This window comes from Podarcis melisellensis, assembly GCF_964234715.1.
Source record: "Podarcis melisellensis genome assembly, chromosome: 6".
Classification (NCBI taxonomy): domain Eukaryota; kingdom Metazoa; phylum Chordata; class Lepidosauria; order Squamata; family Lacertidae; genus Podarcis; species Podarcis melisellensis.
In genome coordinates this window covers 61,016,755-61,038,612 of record NC_138538.1, presented here as the reverse complement: position 1 = coordinate 61,038,612, position 21,858 = coordinate 61,016,755, and the positions used below count along the sequence as shown (strand labels likewise).

Genomic DNA, 21,858 nt, shown 5'->3' with positions numbered 1-21,858 from the left:
AAATTAAGCCAACTCCACTATCTTGAAATTGTTGTATACTTCTCTGCTTTTTGGTCAGTACCATGCCTACTAGCACCGCCTGTTTTTAAAATGGCATAGCACTCTCTCGCGGATGTAATTCTTTCGAAAATTGCTTAACTACAGTGCTCTGAAGCGTCAGACAAAGCTCAATAACTACCCCCTCTGCTCTTTGTGTTTTTAAATACCAAAGAGTTTAGACAAAATTAGGTAGATAGACCTAATCCAGCAAGGGGAACGTTCTTGGGATATATACAGGTGCCTTTGGCTCAAATTTCAGGAGAGATTTTATTGGCTTGTAGTTCAGCAAAAAATTGCAGGAATCACCATATCATACGCTAGTGATGCAAACAAGGTGGGAGAGAAAACCTGGGAAAACCACAGTGTTTATATCTAAGAACAGTTTTATCAGGACCCCAATTAAGAAGTAAACCAAATAGTGACTTAGCAAGAATGAGTAGCTGTGTGAGTTTCCATGGAGGAAACCACAACCGCTTTACGCCTCCGCAACTCCTGTCGCTGCCACGCTACGCAGAACTAAGTAATTATTTGGTTTAGTTCTACACACATATCTGGGCTCCTGAGTTGTCTCACTCTCAACAAACCATGAGCCTTAACCAAGGTTTGTTTGCGGCTCATCGTTCCTTTCTGGGAGACAAACTATGAGAACAAGTTCACACGTAATGCTAAGCCATAATTTTGGTAGCTAAGTAGCAAAGCAGCCATGATTTGCTCCCAGAGTAGTCACATGCTCATTCATTCTCGCTAAGTCAAGAGTGGGTATCTGCATTCTTGTTCATTCTTGCTAAATCATGACTTGGGTCAGCACTATGTATGAACAAAGCCACTAATTGCCTACCATGCCCAAAGATACAGCCATCATATAAATATATAATTCAGTTTTTTATGTCCAGTGTCCTAAATGCATTTGTCACATGTTTTTCCTTGGGGGTGTGGGGTGTGGTAGAGTCTCTTACCATGCGTTGTGCTGCTATAAGTGTAGCAAGAGTTCCACGCCCTGGAGCTCCCGGAGCACAATAAGATACATGCACTCTCTTCTCTCTGAAAGTCAAGCCATCTGTGCCTTGCTGGACTTCCTCTGCCTGCTCTGCTGTCTCATACTCAACGACTGCAAAGCCATCAACCGAGCTATCTTCATCCTGAGCAAGCTGAAGGGACATTTCACAACAAAATGAATGAAGTACATGCTCTCTATATCAGTTTCCAGACAGCAGTATATCCTTCCACCTCAAGCACGAACCACCTGTGAAAAATACTAAGTAATGTGTTTCTAAGACCAGATTAACATTGCTGATTACTCCTCCCTCCAAGCTAAATTTAATACACAAATATTTTGCAGATGACAGCCACACAGAACTGCACTTGAATTACTGCTGCCCTGCCATCTAATCTCATGAAGAACTTGAGCTATGAAATAAATTTGACAGTTATTTTATGGAGCATTAAGGGACGGAATTAAACTGGGGATTATTTTGAAACCATGGGCACATTCCCTGCCCCCCCCCCATTTCTTTCCTATGGGTGAGGAATACTAATTTTTTTCATGTACAGTTTTGCTGAAAAGTTTTGCATTTTAAATAATATGAAAAACTGCAGTGGCGACATCTGCAAAATTCAATGAAATTCTAGCTGGTGGTATATATTTAGTTTTGACACCTCAGTTATTGGCGGAGCTACAGGAAACCAACTGCTTTGCACATGTGCAAATGTTAGTTTTCTTGCTTCTTTGCAGGATTGCAGCAGTCTCCCGAAAACGCACCAGAAGCTGCCTTTTAAATAGCCATGTTACAAAAGCTGTTTGCGTTTCACTAGAGGTGAGAGTTATGCTGCACTAAAGGAGGAGGAGGAGGAGGGGTAAGACTTTGATATTTGGCCAGAGGAAAGAATTTGGCACATGTACCCTTCTGGATCACCACCAACAACTTAAGACTTATTTCAGTAGCCTTTACTGTCACATAAGTATTCCCTAGGAAGATATGGATGGTGTCAGTTTTATGTAATTATCGAATCGACTAGTGAAAAGCAGGGATTGTTTGTTGGATACAACGTCCAACCAGTGTTACAAAGCTTGGTAATACAATTAACATATGTTACAATAAAAATAGTAAAATGAATAAAAACTAGCTGCATTTCTATATATATTGAAGGTTCCACATTGTACTAATTTACTTGTAGCCCATTTTCAAAACATCTAAAACGATTTTGTCTCACAGGAAATATAGAGCTCATCAGGGCTTATTTCATGCCAGCTGAAAGCTTCTGCCCTTTGATAAACATGCATCAGCTGTTTATTCTGTCTTATGGAATCACTCTGGAACAACATTAAAAACATAACAGGTATAATCAACTGGTGCAAACCCTATCAAAATGCATTGAAGGTTCATAATAAACCATGCCTATCAACCAAAAATATCCTAAAATATATCTTTAAGCCACAAAGGATGCTGTAAAAAAACCCAAACCTCAACATATTTATATATTTAGACAATAATATTGTGACAGGTCAAACAGATAGGAAGCAGTGTACATTCTTCCAAAACTACATGTAAACAAAACTGGAATAATGTTTAGAAAAAAAGAACATCTGTGACTAAACAGCCCACAGCTGAAATAGTCTAAGACAAACGTATCTCCAACATATATTAAGAGAAGGGGCTAGTTTAAATTAGTTTACAAGGAAGAGGTAGGGAAGAAAGAAAAATATTAAATATAAAGATGTTTCTCAGCACACTGGAAATAACTATGAACACATGGAACAGTCTTGTGGCATCTAGACCAGTATACTGATCACCATGATCTCAAGCAGAAGACCTTCTAAGTTCTGGCTATATATTTTTAACTGGAAATCCTGGAGTTTAAGTCTGGCACCTTCTCCATGCAAACATATACTCTACCCACTGAGCTGTAGTCCCCTCTCCAATACTATAAACAAGCAGTATTAAATTGTCTAATCCCATTCACCCCCCTCAAAACAAAGGTGATGTTCTTGCCCCTGTCTTTTCTAGTATCCAAAGAGATTGCCAACTGAAGTCTATTGAAGGGGGGGCACTACGGAGAGTTTTCTGGAATCTTGAAGTCTAGCAGACTTCTTGCGGCACAAGCTTTCATGAATTAGAGACAACTTCATGAGATGTCTCAATTGCTTTCATCAGTTGGTAGGTTTTCTTTACCAATTTACAGTAAATGATTTCTAAATTCCAATTTGGGGTTCTAAAATATAACATTTTTATATATACTGCGGGAGCTTTATTCTGTTGTTTCCGACTCCCCTCCCCTGAAATACCAGAAACTCTAAGATTTATAAGTGAAAGTTTAAAATGTTTCCCAGAATTGCTTCCTCAAAAAGAAATTCTGTAAATGCAAGGAAGTGGCCCAGATGGCCTTTTACATAATTTTCAGGTGACTAATGCAGGCCAGCCATACCCAACCCTAATAAACCTTTATACTACTATTGGAGCTGTTACAAGCGTACTATAATCATTCACCAGCTTGAACATATTAAGCTAAAAATCAAACAAAGGAAAGTCCATGTAAGGTGAGTAGTCAAACCACACAGCCCCCAAAGACAAGAGCTGTGGCTTTAAAAGTCCTACATACCTGATAAAACACAGGGTTATATTTCGACGAAAAAGTTTGCATCAGATCCTCTGCATCTGTGTAGTCTGTAGGGAGGTTTTCCACACAAAGGCACTTTGAATGTATGAGTTCTGGAGTTAACTGATTGACATCCATCCACTGAGCAAAAAGGGCATTCCCACCTACTTGTTTCCCTAGAAGGTCCAATCTAGCTTTAGCTGCAGAATCCTTTTTCATGTATTCCACAAAACCATAGCCCTTTGAATACCCAGTGATTTCACTATAAATCAAAAAGTGTCTTTCAACATTGCCATAGGGCCGCACCAACTCTTCAAACTCTTGCAATGTATAGGAGCGTGGTAAGTTGGTAATGCAGAGCAGGGCATCAGTTGGCTGAAGCTGAACTGAGATTTCTTTTCCTCGAAGGGAGTATTGGTGAAACAACCGTATTGCATTCTGAGCCTGCTCTCCATTCAGTAAAGTAACAAAAGCTGGAAAACAGTAAAAACAGCAACAGATATTTACATAGTCTACCACAATTCATCTTCAGCAACAATGTTGGCTTGTCGGATAAGCCTCAGAGCAAGGAAAGTACCGGCATTTATTACAAAGTTGGTGGTTGACTTTTGTGATGCCCCAAGATCACGATAGACATAAAACAATGGATAGTGTAAAATGTAAATCAGGGCCTATTGCTTTTTCTTCTTCTTCTTCCTGAATTCTGAATCAAAGTAAGGGTATGAGAATTCATGGTTACAGTTCTCTTCGCTCATAGAAAGTGGATGTTCCACTTTTACAAATGTAAGTCATAACCACATTACAGTGGTACCTCGAGTTAAGTACTTAATTCGTTCCGGAGGTCCGTACTTAACCTGAAACACCACTTTAGCTAATGGGGCCTCCTGCTGCTGCTGCGCCGCCGGAGCACGAATTCTGTTCTCATCCTGAAGCAAAGTTCTTAACCTGAAGCACTATTTCTGGGTTAGCGGAGTCTGTAACCTGAAGCATATGTAACCTGAAGCGTATGTAACCCGAGGTACCACTGTATATATTTAAAGCACACAACTTTCCCAAAGAATCCTGGGGGCTATAGTTTGTTAAGAATGCTAAGAATTACAGCTCTGCGGAAGATAAACTACAGTTCCCAGGATTCATTTTGGGGAAGCCATGTCCATTTCCCCATAATCCCCTATTTAAAAATTTGAGGCCTTTCCTAAGGGTTCCCCAACCCTCCGGATGAGGCTTTTTAGGGGACTGTTGGGGAGGAAGATCCCCTTGCCACCACCCTAAGCATAGATAGTTCCCAGTTCTATAATAATATTGTTTATATACTAATCACAGTACAGTGGTACGTCGGGTTACATACGCTTCAGGTTACATACGCTTCAGGTTACAGACTCCGCTAACCCAGAAATAGTACCTTGGGTTAAGAACTTTGCTTCAGGGTGAGAACAGAAATTGTGCTCCGACGACATGGTAGCAGCAGGACGCCCCTTTAGCTAAAGTGGTGCTTCAGGTTAAGAACAGTTTCAAGTAAAGAACGGACCTTGGGAACGAATTAAGTAACTTAACCCGAGGTACCACTGTACAAGCAAGGCTTACTTAGAAAATATTCTTTGTCTTTACTATGTGAGGGCATACTTTAAATATTATTAGTAGTGTGGTTAACAGCTCAAAATAAACACAGCTGTATAGTGTTAAATAAAAACCAAGTAACATGGGATGTACGTATTAATTCCGTGCCCCCTCCTCCCTCACCATGTTTTTTTTGTTAAAAATTGCCATGATGTGTCTGTGGGGGTGACTGTGCTGCCTCATGCGCTGTAACCTTTTAGAGTTATTGCTGACATATCATATTTCAATAGAGCCTTTTCCTGAAATTCAATTCCAGGAAGCTCTGGTTGCAAGATTATGGTTTAAAACAGAAAACATCTTTTATTCCAGATTGCCTATTAATCATCTGCTTCTACTGAACACCGAAGCTCAAGTAGAAGTGAAACTGAGTGGAAAGATGATACCACTGAGAATCAGGAATGCTAACATTTTCTTTCAAGCCTGAATAATCAGAGGTTACACTATCCTCAAGTCTAAAAGGTTTACTAAATAAATTATAAGCATAGTGACACTTTTTTTTTTAAGTAGGTTTAACTGAATTGTAGCTGGGACCATCTTATACTAATTAAGCACATACATAGATAGATAGATTAGAGTAAGTATTACTGTATCATTAAGGCTTTGGTCTAGATACCAGCTACGCAAAGCTTTCTTATAACTTGTAATTGAAGGGAAACAGCTGTTTCCTCATAAAACTTCTGTATTGCACAATTTGACCTATCAGGATGTGTGATACCATCACCCTTATATATTCTGTTATTCATCTATAAATATTATTTATTTATTTATTTATTTATTTATATGAATAAATACAATTCATGTTCTAGAAAATATGGTAGCAATCAGTTGCGAAACTGAAACGAAGTAAGTGTGATGCTTATAAACTACTAATTCCTATTTTGCTCAAAGGAATTATATTATGATGCCTACAAACATCATAATATAATGCCGTTAAGATGTCTAACCACAGCATGGTGGGGGCAATTTACATTTTTGGGAGGGGACAGTAAGACTTTCCTATATGCTGCCACCACCACTGCCCTGCCACCATTAGACTTATGAAGCAAAGCTTCCATTGGTGCCAATGGAAGCTTTTGATCTAAGCCGAATTGCCCCATGGGGACAGGAGGAGGAGAGGGGCAAGAAAGGGAAGGAGAGCGGGGAGGGGGAGGAGGAGGAGGAGGAGGAGGCAGAAAGAGAGGTCTTTGTGTATATGTGAATAGATTAATGCAAATGAGTGGTAGGGAGAGAGTTGATGGTGAATGGGTGATGACTGATGCTGTGCAAGCTTGTGTGGGGGAGAGAAAGAAGAGAAACAGAGTTGGGAAGAGGGCCTTCTCGGTGGTAGCACCCACCCTCCCATCGGATGTCAAGGAAATGGACAACTATCTAACTTTTAGAAGACATCTGAAGACAGCCCTGTTTAGGGAAGTTTTTAATGTTTGATGTTTTATTGTGCTTTTAATATTCTGTTGGGAGCAACCCAGAGTGGCTGGGGAAACCCAGCCAGATGTGTGGGGTACAAATAATAAATTCTTATTCTTATTGGGGGTGGGCTCTGGCTTTACCCACTTTGGCTCTGGCCTCACTCACTGCTGGTGTTTAGTCCTTGAGTTAAACAGGAAGGAAGGAAGCAAGCCCTGCTTTTCGTACTAAATACATTGAGTTGTTGAATGTGAATCTAAGACCAATGAAAGACTTCTGATTAAACCAAAGGAAATTCAAGGCAGTTCTGATAAAATTGAAATAATTGAATCTGGCAACATTTCTGTACTCCTTACACACAAAGAGGTTCCAATGCACACGCTAAGTTCCCATGCAAACAATGGGATAACAGATATGGGGAGTGTCAGCTTCAGAATCCTTCAAGGCTCATTCATATAGCATTAAACCACAGCTTTGCATTATGTGTGAACAAGGGCACTGAAGTCACAGTTTAACTACATGTGTGTCTTACAGACTTAACTAGCTCTTTATGCAAAATCTTACAGTCCTTGTTCTCTGCCATGGGCGTAAACTTTTTGTGTGTGTGTATATATATACACACACACACACACACACACACAGAGAGAGAGAGAGAGAGAGAGAGAGAGAGAGAGATAAACACACACACATCACTTGTATTTAACTGTTTTTTTAAGCTGTAAACAATGTGTGGAAGGTGATTAATAAATAATACTTCTTGGTTCTTACCTGTTCTTTTATTTTTGTCCACATAACAGTACTTCAATTCAAAGTCTTTTAATAAATTATGGATTTCCTGGGGAGGTGGCAAAAGAAAAAAACAACACAATCCATCAGAAGAAACTCAGTGCACTGAACATTTTTATTTTAATGTTAAGATTTCGAATTGTTCCAAATAAAGAATTACTCCATAGACATACTGCTATACAAAACATTAATTAGGAATCAATATGAGTGAGCCCTCACTTCAACCACAAGCTCTGTCCTTTGAAAAGTGGAATTCCTAGAGTAGTTACTTTTTTGCCTAATGAAAAAAAGAACTATAAAAGGCTGGCATACTGAGTTGCCAGATAAGGATGATGTAGAACACTGTTAATAATGCAACTCAACGGTATTTATTCTGCATTGTACAGCAAAACTCCTTCTGTTTAAAATGAAATCTCTTACTGAGATAGATTGCCTTGTTCTTCACAGAAATGAAATATCAAAAATATAATTTTTGATCCAAACTTCAGTAGTCGCATTTTATTGAAAGATACAGCATTAAACACCATGCCAATGAGTAGTCAGCAATGTCTAAAGTCATAGGGCAAAGTCTGCATTCTCCCAACATTTTACTGTGTGCTTCTACAACACACCAAGACTACATTCTGAAACTGTGCGTCTTACCATTGCAAACAAGGTCACAGAGAAGTATAATTAGAGAACACAATTATTTTCAGCATTTCAATGAACTTACACAGTACTACTCTTATAATGCATTTTCCCTCCTCTATAATTAGGCAATTCTGTGCACATCCCTGAGGAATTCAACAGCTAGCACCTGTTTCACAGGTGCTAAATGCTTCTTATTTTTTTCCAAGGGGTGTTGCATCCTCTTCCTGTTGTGTACTGAAAAGGAACATGTGCCTCTCCTCTCTTGTCAATGACTTAGAAAGTGGGTTGGGGGTCAATGGGAACTTTATAGACTCACCAGAGGGACAATAAACTCAGAGGTTTAGAGACAAGGCAATGTATATAGATACCATATTTGGGCTGGTAAAATCAAGATAGTTCCAGAAGGGACAGGAGATTTTCCTCATTAAAGAAGAACATGCTAAGCCTGTTGGCATAACAGGCTTATTCCATAGTTAATGGTTGACGGTGAATGCATACCATTTTGGGCTATTTTGCTTTCTCCCTGCAATTGCATAGGGGAAACTCACCACAACTCCTGGCTTAGTGCTATGGCTGCTCCCAATAAACCACAATCTGTAAACTAAGGTTTGTTTTACTATGGTATATGAACTGAGTCATTTTGTGGAGGGGTAATACAGAAAGTAAAGTTCACGGAAAGTTTACTTCAAGAAATGCAATGATGAGACAATGCTAAGATGTCTGAACTATATGACATTACAAAACTGTTAACCTGAGCTTTAAAAGAAAAGGAAAATAGGTGATTATAGCCACAACAAACAGGGGCTGCAAAATCTCGTGCTTAAGGAAAGTACCGTATTTTTCGCTCCATAAGATGCACCTGACCATAAGATGCACCTAGTTTTTAGAGGAGGAAAACAAGAAAAAATATATACTGAACAAAACAGTGTATGTATGATTTTTGTGGTTCATGCTGTGGCCACAGACATGTGATTTGACAGTGAGTTTGTGGTAGCCCAATGAAAAATCCTGAGAATCCATGTGGATCTATGCTTTATAACCACGTTTTTGCACCATTGCGGCCCCACGCAACAGTGGGTGCGTGATTTTTTTTGGTCACTCTGTAGCCATGGACATGCTATGTGATCTGATGTTGAATTTGAGGTGACAAAATGTAAAAATCCTGAGGATCCATGGGCTTTTACCTCCCCCGTCCCAGGCAGCCTCCTTTATCGTTAGCATCCCTTATCTCCCTCCCGATCGCTTGCCGATCAGCTGCTTCCTTTCAACACCCCCTTCCCTCGTTTGCCTTAGTGTCTTTTCCTTAGTTGGAGGAGTTTTTTGCTCCTCCTTTTCTTCTAATTTCTCTTCTCATTGCTTTAGTCTTCCTGTCTCCTCTCCTTGCAAGTTCGCTGTCTTTACCTCCCCCCTCCCAGGCAGTCTACTTTATTGCTAGTGTCCCTTATCTCCCTCCCGATCGCTTGTGGATCAGCGACTTTGTTTCAACATCCACTTCCCTCTTTCATGATCTGCTTTTTGCCCCTGGGCAATTCAGCTCCAGGGACCACGCATTCGCTCCATAAGACGCACAGACATTCCCCCTTACTTTTTAGGAAGAAAATTGTGTCTTATGGAGCGAAAAATACGGTAGTTTAGAAGAGAAAGGAAAGGTGGCTAAAAGTAATGATGAAACAATAATGCAGTGGTACCTCGGGTTACAGACGCTTCAGGTTACAGACTCCGCTAACCCACAAATAGTTAAGAACTTTGCTTCAGAACAGGTTAAGAACTTTGCTTCAGGATGAAAACAGAAATCATGCTCCGGCGACACGGCGGCAGCGGGAGGCCCCATTAGCTAAAGTGGTGCTTCAGGTTAAGAACAGTTTCAGGTTAAGAATGGACCTACGGAACGAATTAAGTTCTTAACCCAAGGTACCACTGTAGTGGAATCCCACAGCACAGGAAGAGATACATAGATATTGATTATTATAAAAAGAATTAGGTCTACCTTGGGGGTGTAAACAAGCACTATTATTTAATTTATGAGTCTCTTCTTACAAAACAATTTACAACTAAAAACATTGGGTTGCATCCAGTGAAGTCATATAGCACAAGGACTTCATCCTGAGCATTGGAACTTCATATCCTTCCCCCCCCCCCCAATGCTTCACAGGGTTGTGTGGTGGGATGGAAGGCAGGACAGATTTGGGGGAGCTCACAGGAAAAGGAGAGAGGAAGTTCTCCAGCACAGGCAAAATTCCTTGTGCCAACTGGATACAACCATTATTAGTATTTGTTTTTTGTTTCTTTTGTTTTGGTTTTTTTTTTTTTTGCTACTTTTGTTACAGCTTCCAAATAACAATCTATCCAAATCATAATCTAATGCTACTTTCATATTTATGTTGCACTGTTCAGTTTATTTTGATTTCAGTTTATGGCTGGCATATCTTCTCCTGGTGTATCTAGTGTGCGAGGAGGGCCTGTATCAGAATTTCAACATGACTAGGAGTCGACCTGCACACTGCGGAACATTCTTTTCAATTAATGTGCAACTGGCTTGTCTCTTCCTTTTAAAAAGAGCATTTGGTATGGCCTCCCAATCTAGGTCAGGACTGCTGTGCTGGAGGAGAGTTTAACCATTTCCTGCTGGGCCATTTGCTACCAGAAATCACCCCTGATGCGGCTATTTGCCCTTCAAATAGCACCTTTGGAACAATCATCAGTTCCGTATGGAGATTTTGATTTGGAAAACTATACAGGGGAGGCCTGCCCTGTGCTACCCTCCTAGTCTTCCCGCAGATTTTTCTAAAGCAGGTATGGCTTACCTGTGATGCTCCAGATGTTGTTGGACTGTATGACCATGATTGATGGGAGATTAAGAACAACATCTGGAGGCCACACAGGTTAGCCAGCACTGTTCTAAAGAAAGACGTAGCAAATTTTACTTACTGATTAAATTTTTATTCCATCTTTCCTCCCGAAACAACAAAACATAAAAGAACAATGCAAAAGCAATAAAATATCCTCACAAGTTAAAGAATTTCAAAGTTGCCAGGAACAGTATCTTTCAGCCACCAATGGCTGGTTGAACAGAAATGTTCTTTAAATTCCACATGTTAATAATAATGTAAATTATGAGCAAGACAGATGTACCTCACCAGGGAGAGGAACTGTGACCAAGAAGGCCCTGTTGTTGCATTAAAAACAATGAGTACTTTTGGCCCTAATCAGACCGATTATGATATATTTACACACTCACTCTGCCTTGTAGGTCTCCAATGAAACTGAATTTGTTACGACACATCCTTCTACTCTACAAAGTGTCCTAGATCACAATACACTCCCACCTTGGCAATCTGCTAATTCAATATACATAGCTTAGTGGGTAATAGGGGTTTGATCTGAATAGGATCAAGTGTATTCTTTTTAGTCAGATTGGATACTAGTCTCTTATTTCATCGGTTAACAGCTGTCAAATGCTGTGTTAATAAAACATGATGCTGCTCCTCAGGCTATCTACATACACTGATAGTATGTTATTGCTACTACTCAGCAATCCAATACATCTGCCTTATGGTGGGTTAAATGCAAGGGGGGGTGGAGTTGTGACCAGAATGGGGATTCTGACTGGCATAGGGAGATGAGAGGAAGGCACATTTCTCTGGAGTCTTAAATCACCATCACTAAAGGGAAGGAATGGTCAGTACACAACCAACTTGTTATGTGTAAATATATATTTGATGTTTACAGAAGGTTGAAAGCATGCCTGAAACTCACACATGCATCTTCTGAAATTAGTCAGCACACATTATTCCCCTTGGAGTACCCATCAAATAAAAACAATCCCTAGCTGACACCTATAAAACAATATTTTTAAAAATGATTCACGCACTAAAATGATCGGCTAAGCCTGTCTCTATATATAGGAATTTGTTATACTTTCTGGCAAGTAGTACTGTACTTTAAACAATGGCCTAGCTAACCCGGCATGGCAAACCATATTCACAGCTGCTTTGCTCTTCCTCAGTCCTGTTTTACTGCCACTCTATGCTGAGCTAGAACAGCATGTTGCCTGAACACGGGCTTATACAGTAGTAACTCAGGTTACATACACTTCAGGTTACATACGCTTCAGGTTACAGACTCCGCTAACCCAGAAATATTGCTTCAGGTTAAGAACTTTGCTTCAGGATGAGAACGGAAATCGTGCTCCGGCAGCATGGTGGCAGCAGGAGGCCCCATTAGCTAAAGTGGTGCTTCAGGTTAAGAACAGTTTCAGGTTAAGAACGGACCTCTGGAACGAATTAAGTACTTAACCTGAGCTACCATTGCAAGAGAATCATAGAGTTAGAAGGGACCATGAGGGTCACCTAGTTCAACCCCCTGCAACGAAGGAATCTTTTGCCCAATGTGGGGCTCAAACCTGCAACCCCAAGATTAAAAGTCTCATGCTCTACTGACTGAGCTATTATGCTCAACTTCTCTCCTCAACTAACCACAAGCTGCAACCTAGAACAAACCTTGGCTTTGGTTAATGGTTCGAAAGGGGAGAGCTGAAACCATGAACCCAAGTTTGGGCAACACGCTAAGTAAAATGTGGCTTAGCTCAGTGTACCACGGAATTAATAGAAGTACCAGGAAGGAGCAAAGTGGCTTCTCTGCAGGGGGTTGTGTGATTCCCCAAATGCATAGCTTGGCTTACTGCATCATGCAAACCAGGCCACTATTCTACAACAGGAGTAGGGAGCCTCCAGTCCATGGATATAATTAAGCCTGACAGGGATTCTAGTTACCCATTAATCACATCCCCTTGACCCACACAACTAACATCACTCCCAAATGTGCATTAGCAAGGAATGCTGATTGGCAGTGAGCGGGAGACTGCTGGCATCAGCTGCACCACTGGGTTCTGCATGGGGAACTTGGCAGTGCGACTGACCCCTGCCCAAAGTGGGGCATGGGGAATTACAGCAGGCTTGAAGCTGCCACCTTTCAGCTGATAGGTGGCAACTTCAAGGTAGTTGACCAGCTGACAGGCAGCAACTTCAGGCCTTGCTTAGCTTGGATTTTCTTTTGCAATACAGCTTGCCACTCTCCACAGGGAAGAACTGGCCAGCTGATTTCAGAGTGATGCCAGGTGGGTTGGGCAAAGTTAAGAACCCAGGACTCAGGCTTCTGGAACCCAGTTCCCCATTCCTGCTGTACAACCTGACAATGTTAGCACACTTATAAATAGGGCTGCTAGAGTCTGCCTCCTGACCTGTGAAGTGTTTCTTTGAGAACTCCAAATAAGAAAGATGATTCAGGAATGCTATTTCCCAAAAGGAATGCATATTCTCACATATGTCTTGGGAGCAAAATTATTGTCTTACTTGCAGTGCAACACTATTCAACAGTCACATTATTTATCATCCACATCTATCCCACTATTCTTTCAAGGAGTCTAGGAATCAATAGAGCTACCTAATTTTTCACCCTCGTAGCAACCCTGTGATCAGGATGGTGAGGTAGGAAGTTCTCCAGGGTCACTCAATTAGCTCTGCAGCTGAGTGAGGATTTTATCCATGGTCACCCCAATTCAAACCCCATACTCTACCCACACTGTGACCTCAGTTCTCATCTCAAATAGTACCTTCTTATTCACTGACAGCTAGATCACCAACCCACTACTACAAAGTACTTTCTGTTAAGTTAATTTATAACCTTTGACTTTAAGAGAACAAAATCAGCTTAACTCCCAATACACCAGCTTAACTAGCGTGGGAAAAGGCATCGGTCTTTTTTAGCTTCTTGACACCTAGCTGTGCTGCCCACATTATTACAGAGAGAGAAAGTAGATAGCTATAATAAGACTTTCTTACTATCCCATGCTACAACGAGACGATCCCATCTTTTTGTTTATTTCCTGCAAAGCTAGCATAGCCTTCAGCCATTAGTTAGCATATGTACTTCTTCAGTCTGCTAGTTAGACAGCATAAGAGGCACCAGCAAAATCAAAGCAGCATCCTTTATGAAAAGGAACCAGAATTAGAAGACTGCTCACTACAATGCCAGCAGATAAATAAAAGCTCGCACTGGTTCCCCATTTGCTATCAGGCCAGATTCAAGGCTCTTAACAATTTGGGTGCAGGTTGCCAAAAGAAGTGACTAATCCCTTATATCCCTGCCCAATCACTGAGGTCTTCATGTGAGCCTCTGTTAGTGGTCCCCCATGGCTCAGATGCATGGCTTATATCCACCAGGAGCCATATGTTCAGTGTTTTGTAGGACTCTCTTCCTGTTGAGGTCATCCAGCACCTCTTAAACATCCAACACCTACTGAAGACTTTAAAAAAAAAATTAGTGGGCATTTTAATAACTGAAATTCTGATTTTATAGTTTTAACTAACTTTTATCTTCATTGCATTGAGTTACTTGTACACCACTTAGAGATTATTGTAGTTAAGTGGTACAGAATATACATTTTTAAAATAAAATAAGTACTACAATGAACAGGAAGTATAGTTCTGAGGCAAATGACTTTAACTATGAAAAATGCAGCTTGTGACACTAAGCAGAGATGCGAAAGTGCACATGAATGTTTTATCAACTAATACATTTTATATTTTCTAACCTATCATATAAAGTCCACTTTTGCATGTTAACTCATAAAAATGCTAAATCATAGTCAGATTTCTAATGTACCAAGCAAGCTATGATACTTTCAAGAGCTTATGTGTTCTCACAATTTATTATTTCTAGGAAAAGGCAAATGCAGTCATGTTGAAGCAGCAGCAAAGATGAGTACCTGCTATTTTGTAGTCAGTTTGGGGGAAAAAGCTTGCTTTCTCATTAAAGGGACTTTTCTAATTGCAGCTGATTTTAATAAATATATTCCAGAACCAAAAGCTATGCTTCCACAAGACTAAAGATTAAGAGTTCCCCATTTTCAAATGCCAAGAAACAGAAGTATGTATCACTACAAAGCTACCAGAAAACATTTCCATAACAAGTGCAAATGATAAAATATGGCAATTTGGTTTCAAATGCATATATAAGGCATCATTCTCTCAACTAGCGAGTGTTGGTGGCTCAGTGCCTATCAGTGTGAAACACTCCCTGCCTCCAAATAAAGTATCAGTTTCTACATACAGAAGAGAATGGTCTCCATGTATCTAGAGGTTTCCCTAGAACAGATAATCAGATGTCTGTAAAATTAAAAGTGTATATTTAAAAATAGACGGACAAGGATCTATGAGCTTCTAGGACTTATAGAATCTTGATGAAATCGAGTATAGAGACACAATGTTGGAATAACTCAAGCCAGTCCATTGCAAGCCAGCAGAAAGGACTCCAGTCTAAATGCCCTTTCCCATTGGCTAGTCCAATAGTGATATATGAGTTTCAGTTGATGTGGTCTGAGGATGTAGATAAGGCTATGGCTTACGAAGTCTAGCAGGATGGGTCAGGGAGGCTCCAAATGCCTCATTATAAGAAGGAACAGTTCTTCCCTACCTCAAGGAATGGAGGTGAATCCAATTCTAAATAACCTTTCCCAGGACCACTAAAATATAAACAACTAAAGGCTGGTGCAGGGCGGTCCAACTTTTCATACCAAGTGCGCCGCAAAAGTACTTTGACATGGAACCTGCAGGCCACACACTGCCTTGTTGAGCAGGGGAAGTGAACAAAGTCAAAAGTTGGTGTTGGCGCGCGCGCGCGCACACACACACACACACACACAAAGTCCTTGTGCTGCTTTCCCAAAGCTGGCTAAGTGAAGTGCTGGGCTTTAGGAAAGAGGCACGAGGCTTTAGCAGGGTCACAGAGCCCTCTCAGCTCCTTCCCAAAGCTGGGGAAGCGCTAACTAGGATTTGTGATGGAGGCTGGAGGTCTCTAGGACCTTGCCAGAGCCCTCATGCCAGAGCCCCAAGCCAGCGCTTCAATAACCCAGCTTCAGAAAGGCAGCATGAAGGCTGTAGAGGGTGTCAAATATTGCTGAGGGCCGCCAAAAGAGGTAATGAGGGCTGCATGTGGCCTGGACCGCCCTGGGCTAGTGGCAAATGCTCCCTCCCTGGGCAACGTCCTGAAGTGGCTGGTTGCTGAACTGATCCAGGTCATCTTGAAGAAACTGATTTTTTGTATAAATTTCAATAGCGGAACAGACCTGGTTCTGGCACCAAGACCGCATTGGTCACCTTTTGGATGACCTGTGACAGGAGGAACACAACCCCATCAGGTCTACTGGCCCTCTCAGTGACTTTCAGTACCATCATGCTTTGTGGTGGTTCTGCTCTTATTTGAGTGTTTGGAACCAGATAGTGGTGCTGGGGGGGGGGATTTTTCAGCTTCAAGGAGCTTGTCCTATAGGGTTTCACAGAAGCCAATTCTATTCCTTGTGCTGTTTAATATCTACATGAAACTGCTGAGAGGGACAATCTGTAGTTATGGAATGTGCTGTCACCAATATGCAGATGGCACACCACTTCATTTGTCCTTTTCATCAGCTGTGATGGTGGCAGCAGGTGTTCTTGGCAGGTGCCTCAACATAGGAATGGACTGGATGAGAGCCAATATATTCAGGTGTAATCCAGACAAAATGGAGATGTTGGTGGGTCGTCTCTGAATCTTTATAACTGGGATTCAACCAGTTCTGGATGGGTTGCACTTCCCCTGAAAGATGCAGCTCAAAGCTTGGGAGTACTGAAGCTTGGGAGTCACTGAAGGCACCTGTGGCCTCCATGGCACTGAATACAGTTCACCAGCTCTATCTTGGATGGATATAACCTGGCATCAGGGATCCACAATCTGATCACCTCCTGTATGTATTACTGTGCTATTTGATGGTCTTCCCCTGAGCAAGGTCTGGAAACATCTGCCAGTGGAACATTAAGCAGTGGTGTTGCTTAACTGAGACCTGGCATCTTGAGCATATTTACATCAGTTTTTACTCTTTTGTAGTGGCTGCCAGCGCATTTCTGGACCCAATCCAAAGGTTCTGCAAGCTCAACCTGTGTCCATTGTACAATATTTTTGACACAATGTGGAGACATTTCTTCCCTCCCCCATGCTTTTCAGTAATTTTAGTAGTTTTATTTATCTTAACAGTCACCTGGATTTAAGGGTTTTAGAGTTTTATTATTCTTTGCTAAAAGTTTTTAGTTGTTGCTTAGTGGAATTTTTATGTCAGTGATGTGGTATGGAGAATCTTCTGTATATATGTTTTGTAATACAGAGGGGTTTGGCTGTTTCACATTTTGGGGACGTAATTAGGTATTATATATTTTTGTATTTCTGAATCAGTGTTTTCATAAGTCACCTGGAAGGACCAGTGCAGATCACACAAAAATCCAGAATGAATAATAATAAATAATTGATGAAGACTGGTTAATGGGCCAATTAAACAAAGACAGAGATCGTGTAAAGCAGGAACAAATGTTTGTTATTAGCTTATAAAGAATGAAACCCCAAACACTACAAGCTGAAGCTATAGTTCCCTAAAGGAAAACTACATTCAAGTACAGTCCAATCCTATGCCTCATTACTTGAAGACCAGTTACAGATAGGTAGCCGTGTTGGTCTGCCATAGTCAAAACAGAAAAAATTGCTTCCAGTAGCACCTTAAAGACCAACTAAGTTAGTTCTTGGTATGAGCTTTCGTGTGCATGCACACTTCTTCAGATACCTACTTCAGATACTTGAAGACCTACTGACTTAAACAGGACCTATAACTCCAACCCATGTACAAACATCCCACTCAGTAAGAGAAGTTTACATGTGAATGTCCTTCTGGATCAGAAACCATGTATGCAGATTAGATGCACCGTGGTACATATCCAGAGTCAAATCATTAGTTCTGTCTTGAAACGTGGATTTCTACACGCATATGTCCAGTAATTGTCTTCAGCCAGTACTTTCTCACAATACCTTCCTGTGCTTATCTCAGGCTTCATCCTTTTACATTTCATTCACATAACATGGTTAAAAAAATACAGTAAACAGCACTGAAGCACCATCCTTCACATAAAACAGAAGGTTTAAGGAGAATAAAGTCTATTGCTTTTTAAATTATCATCTAAATTATTCTTGTTCTGAGGCTGCAATATTTCCAAAAGCAAAATATATTTAGACACCATGTGTTTACTCCTATCTACGTGTAATCCAATATTCCGATGGATATCCAAGAAAGCCTGGATAAAGAATGAGCTTAAAGAATACTCAGACAGCTTGGCTAATGAAAATGAAAACATCTTGGCAGTGAAATCCTTTTTTGGTAACAATCCCTGCAATCCTATTGCAAGTTTCTATTACAAGGACTATTTGGACCACGAAGACGTATGTCCTAAAATTACTTTTCAGCACAGCATAGCAGCTTGACTCCCTCTTAGGGAAAAACACTTGAACCTGTTTTCCTGTCAGAAAGTACATAATTTTAAGGAATATTTTAATCTATTTCAAGCAATTATTCTTACAGGACAATAAGCAGCCTGAATACATATTTGCCATCCTCTATCTATGCTATGCAGGAAACTCGTTCAGACAGTGTAGTTCCTTATGTGGCCAAAACAGCACTGACCATGAACAAGACAGAAGTATCAGCAGATTAGGGGAAAGTACAGAAATGTTTTTAAAGTATATATATGGGGGACTGAGGAGACTCAGCAACCCACCAAGAATGCTCAGTGAGCATGGAAAACTGAGTACTAGAGACAGAAAAGTTGAAGATAATGGAACAGAAACTTCTGAAAGAAGCTCTAACTAGTTGGCTGGAACCCCAACATTTTGTTGCAATATTTTGTTGCAGGTCTCACTTATTTTTAAATCAATTAATAATCTCCAGAATGCTAATTGGAAAGCTGAAACCTAAAATGGCTTACAGTATGATTCTACGCATGTTTGCTTAAGCAGCAAGTCCCACTGAGTTCAATGGACCTTACTTCAAAGTAAGTTGCTGTGACATTTTTAAGGCCTACCTTGTATCCATATATGATCAGCATTATGTGTAATATCCAATGTTAACCATACTCAGATTTAAGTCAATTGATTTTTGGGTGGTCTATTCAGGGAAAGAGTTAGTTAGATCTCACCCTGCAAGTTCCACTGAAACCAGAAAAATATGTACTTCTATTTGAGGCTGAAGGCAGACCATAGACAATTTGCAGAAGCAATTCTTTCCCATGGTGCACACATATATTTCTTTTGTCTCATTGTCACTCCTGGTAAAACAGATTTTGAAAGTTCTTTTAAGTAGGTTGATGGTGGAAAGTGTATGGGGTTTACAATCGGCACACCTGCAATCTTAAAATTGGAATTGTCTATTGATGTCCACATTGAGTTGAGCTTTTGTATTTTGAATGCCTACACATCCACGCATAGGGCAAAATAGGAACACAACAGGTTTCAATGAGTTTTTTTTTATCATATCCACTTCACAGCAAATGAAAGGAACTGGCACAGTCTCTGCAAGAACTGTAAGATCTTAATCTGGTTTGATTTATGGCCTGTTCTTAGTGTTCACCTTTCCTGTATTTTAACTTATTGCAAGTTGATATGAGACTTATTTTTAAAAAGCAATGAATACATTTAATAAAAAACAACAATAAATGAAACATTTTGCACTCTATTATAAAGATGCCAAACTTTGGAACTTTCTATGTGGTACTTGACAGAACAGAATATTATTGTCTTCTTTTTATCACTCATTTTCATTATCCACAGACTTATTCAGCGACATTTATTAGCTTGCTCATGATAGAATCTTTGCCTATAACTTGCCAATGCCTTACTATTTTAACAGTAATGCATTTCATTGGAAGTGTGTCCTTACCACTAGTAAACATTTTATGCATATCAATACAGTAATTTTCTGGGGACTAATAGCCTATTTAAAACTCAATTCTGTATAACCTACCTCCACCCACTAAAGCAAAGCACATAGAGATTGTCACTGAACAAGGCAACTTGTTCAGCATTCAGGAACATAACAGGAGCTAGAAAGTCCTGGTTAATTTGCATGTTTTATTGCATGAGATTGACCACTTATAACTGGATATGGCATGGGTTTATTATGCTTTTATTCCAAAACTGTAAATGTTAGAGGAACTTGAGTCTGCCTTTGCAAAAACCTCTTATCTTGATTTGGAAATCTATGACAATTTAAAACAATAAAATTTAATCCCAGTTCTACTTCTTTATTGTTTCCCCACACTTTCCCCAATTTTCAGATGCAACCTGCGCAATCATGAAGACTACAAATCTGTTACTTAATGGAAAACAATAATTTCTAACAGTGCCCAAAAGGCTGAAAAATATAACTCCAAAAACCTCCTATTGGCTATCCACGTCTGTATCTTCTCATTGAACTACTGTACAACCTTTGCAACAGAACATAGCTATTCTACACAAGAGTTAGAAAAGCCAAGGGGGAAGAAAGAAAAACAGCTTCAGCTATCTAGTCCAGTTAAGTGTCACTGATGATAGCAATGGGAAGCAATTTAGAATGTGTAAGTTCTTTAGTCAATAAAATAAAACTCTTACAAAACTTTCCTCCACCTACCCTACAGGCATATATTCTTGGTGAGTGGAAATGAAAAGTAAATAAAAATGATGGTCTCAGCAACAGTAAAAGACATGCAAAGCAATAAACAAATTGGGGAGGATGAGAACATACAAGTGTTTTTTCCAAAGGCAAAAACAAGGCACAGACAGGATGTTGAACAAAATCTCATCTGCTTTCCGAATAGGAGAACAAGAAGCAATGCCCATTTTGTTTTGCTTCTTTTCTCCTATTCTGGCTGCCTTTTGACTTTCTTTATTCAGGGATGGGAGTTCCTGCTGAGCTGCTGCTCATGCCACCAAGTGTAAGGTACAATCCCAACACAGGGCAACAAGCAAACTTCCTATCCACAGCACTGTATCCATTGCAATAAAGCGAAAGGCAACTCCGCATGTTTTGCTGCTATGAAAGCGAGAGGAGTGTTCTTCCTTAACTCCCTCCAGCCCACAAGCCCTCCTAAAACTTTCAAGACTTAGGCTTCTGCATGTGTTCCCTTTCAATCAATTATAGAGACGTCCCCTCTCTCCCACTACCTCAGGAGATGAATGACGATACCTACCCACCTGGGTCACTTATCATTACCTGCAAAGTTCTGGAATCTTATTACTCCCAACATTAAAGGGGGGACCCTTCCCCTTCTTCTTCCACTTTGGAGAGGGTGTGCTTCTACAAGCCTCCCTCCCAGCCCAGTCGCCTCCGTTATCCCTGGCAAGTTCTAAATTACCTCTTCCCTGCCTAGAGACGATGCAACCCCGGGACATCTTTTCTCTCCCCACGGGCTCCCGTCACGCTCCTTGAGTGACTAACTCTGCGTGACCAAGCTCCTTCCACAGCTGCAACCCATTAACTCTCGGCTCCAGCCCCGGGGAAAGCTGGGGGGGACCCGTGGCTCGTCGTCCTCCCCCCCCCCGCCGCCCCTCCGAGGGCTCTGCCCCGAGCGGCACTCCCCACGCGCCTCGAGGTAAGGGGGGAAATGGGGGCGTCTCGCTCACCTGGCTGCTGCTCTCGGCGGGCAGGTTCCTCAGCAGGATCTTGCGCCTGTTGCTCAGCTCCCGCCTGGTTCCGCGCAGCCTGCGGGCGATCTCCTCGGGGGCCAGAGCGCGAGGCGTCCCCTCCGACTCCCCCAGAGTCCCGGGCAGCTCGGCGCCGCTGGACCCCGACGATGCCGCCATCTTGCCGGCCCGGACGCGAACGCAGCTCTCACACCGCCCGGGGGGTGGAGGCAGCGAGTGGGGGAAGAGAGCCAGTCGGGGCGGGCTGGGCTTGGGTCTGGG

The 21,858-nt window shown here is 41.1% G+C and overlaps 1 protein-coding gene across 3 annotated transcripts in view; it reads right to left on the bottom strand.

The window, feature by feature from the left end:
• The window catches only part of RAVER2 (ribonucleoprotein, PTB binding 2), a 41,033-nt gene extending 19,175 nt beyond the window's left edge, over nt 1-21,858 (bottom strand). The window contains exons 1-4 of one of the 3 annotated variants that reach the window (XM_081915767.1): nt 21,577-21,858; nt 7,423-7,489; nt 3,637-4,106; nt 996-1,187 (exon numbers count right to left, since the gene is read on the bottom strand). In XM_081915767.1, coding sequence (XP_081771893.1) covers nt 996-1,187; nt 3,637-4,106; nt 7,423-7,489; nt 21,577-21,756 — 909 coding nt within the window. In that variant the 5' untranslated portion in view covers nt 21,757-21,858. The remainder of the gene's footprint in view (nt 1-995; nt 1,188-3,636; nt 4,107-7,422; nt 7,490-21,576) is intronic. The other 2 variants (XM_081915768.1, XM_081915766.1) reach the window with 2 other exon arrangements.